A 2,403-nucleotide genomic window follows, 5' to 3' on the forward strand; every position below is an offset into this window, starting at 1 on the left:
TTTGAAGATACCTAAATATAATTCTTTTGAATTCCTTATCAGGGAGTTCCAATGCTGCTTCTTCCTCAGGGATGTGTTTTGGGTCTGTATCCTGGTCCCTTGTTTCTCCTACTTTAACTTGCTTCTTCCTTTGTGTGGACTGTGATGCTGTGTTGTCTCCGAGGCATTGTGATATTTTTGTGTTTATAGTTAATTGGTGAATATATGTTGGAGCGACTTGCCCACAATTTTTGTTTTCTTAATTTTGTTTATATTTTATCTATACAGGCAGGGTACTTTGCTGTGCTCCTCTATTCACCAGTTGACAGCACTTATACACCCACCACCTATCTCCTCCTTTCCTTTGTCAGCCTCTTGTATGTCCTTGCTAACCCTGGCAAACAGAGCCTATTCTTAGGTCCCTGGTATCCAAATGAGAATGCTATCACTTTAAAATCCAAAATGTTTGCCACTTGTTAATGTTCAAAATGGCTGTGCCCTCAATCACTTTAAATATCCAAAATGGCCACCGCTTGTAAACATTCAAAATGGCTGCGCCCTTGGTCACTTTAAATATCTAAAATGGCTGCCACGTGTAAACAATCAAAATGGCTGCACCCTCCGGACAGCAGAAAATCCACAGCTCAGGTTGTCTCCCTCCTTGCTGTTTCCCTTCCTAGTGACCGGCCACCAGAGCAGTTGTCCCTGCAGCCCTTGGTGACTGGGGCTGATCTTTAGGTCATTCTCAGGTCCCAACACACTTGGAAATATTCAGGCTGTTGGTCTTGTCAGAGTAGCTGACAGTCCACAGCTCCGACCATCTCTGTACTCACTGTTTTCATTCAGGTTTTCCAGTACTTGGTGTCTAATCCACTTCTGTATAATTCCTTTCAAAGCTCAGGGTTCCAGGATTATCTTCTGTATCTCTGTCAATTGGTTTTTCTTCTCTTTGTTGAAGAGGGTTTGTGTCATTTGTCTGTCTATTCCTCCATCTTACTGGAAGTCCCTATTTATAACTTTTTTAAATTAACTTTTGAGAGTTAACCTTTACATCTGATTTCAGGCTATTTTAATAACATTAGGACTGATTTCATTCACATTTTATTTCCTTATTATGTTACCTTATTGATCACTAAATCTGGTAAGTACTTATTTCTAGAAGGTAACTTTGCTATTGTGTCTACATTTTAGGAGGAAGTCATTACTATGCTTCTGATAAAGCTCAGAACAATGGCCTTATTGATGCTTTCGGGGCACTTGCATCAGGAAATGCCGATCTCTCCCAACAGACTCTCCAGGTCAGATCTCCTATCCTTGGGTTTTCATGTCTGTACTTATTCATAATGAAGTAAGGCATGCTCGTAGTGGTATATTCTGAGTTCTATATTATATTTCTAGCAAAGTTTTAATTAAAATCTAAACTTCAGCCAGAAATAGAAGTTATTATATACTACCCAATTACATGGTGAAATGACAGTTTATGTATATTATAATATTAAATGATTTTAAAATAGAACACAAGTTACAAAATTATATGTGTATAATAATTCTTCTAAACCCATTCTTCTTCTCATCTTGTGTCTCAATAGCACCACCATTTTCAGTTACTTAAATTTAAAATATTTGAGTATACTTAGATTCTTCTTTATTCACACCCTGTGTACAATATCAGACTAACCTGCTGACTTTTACTTCAAAATGTGTTTTATAAAAGTCTGTTACTCTCCATCTCTCTTCCTATATTAGGATATGGAGTCTATTTTTACTTGCCTGCTAACCAGACGGCTGGCGGTTCAAACCCACCAGCCACTCCTCGGAAGGAAGGTTGGGCAATCCTACTTCCATAGTGATACTGCCTCGGAAACCCAAGGAGGGGTCGCTATGAGTCGGGTTTGACTCAACAGCACACAACAACAACAACAACAGTCTATCAAGTCATTGCCTACATTAAAACTTGTCATAATTACCTGATCAAACCTATTTTCCTCTACACCACCCACCCAACAATGAGGAGTAAAGTTTATTTAGTATGTGTTAAGTTGTAGGTGGGGGTAGGATATGTACAGATTGGTCTGGAGAGCTGGCCCACAGAGGTATCCGGCAAACTAGATCGCAAATTAATTTGTAGATCTAGTTATTTAGTAGATGGAGAATGAATTGAATGAGAATAGAGGTCAATTTTGAGCTTTTTGACCTAGCTGATAGATAGAAAAATAATACCACTTACAGAAACTGAAAAGTAAGAAGAGGTGTTGTGCCCAGGTTATGAAGGAGTTGTTTGGGCGAGGAATTTGCCAACACACAATGCAAAAAGCAATAGGAAAGTTTATTAGCTAACTTAAGTTAGGGTCCTTGCTTTCACCCCCGCAATGGGTTGAGCAAAAGACCCCCCTACTTTAACTTGCTTCTTCCTTTGTGTGGACT

At 39.0% G+C, this 2,403-nt stretch overlaps 1 protein-coding gene across 1 annotated transcript in view; it reads left to right on the forward strand.

Moving 5' to 3' along the window:
• CLCA4 (chloride channel accessory 4) overlaps positions 1-2,403 on the forward strand; it is a 44,422-nt gene that overhangs the window by 33,658 nt on the left and 8,361 nt on the right. Inside the window, exon 9 of the mRNA XM_007946175.1 lies at positions 1,171-1,277. Within this exon, the coding sequence (XP_007944366.1) occupies positions 1,171-1,277 (107 nt within the window). The remainder of the gene's footprint in view (positions 1-1,170; positions 1,278-2,403) is intronic.

Source organism: Orycteropus afer, unplaced genomic scaffold, assembly GCF_000298275.1.
Source record: "Orycteropus afer afer isolate SDZICR_OR568_19922 unplaced genomic scaffold, OryAfe1.0 scaffold00152, whole genome shotgun sequence".
NCBI classification, from domain to species: Eukaryota; Metazoa; Chordata; class Mammalia; order Tubulidentata; family Orycteropodidae; genus Orycteropus; species Orycteropus afer.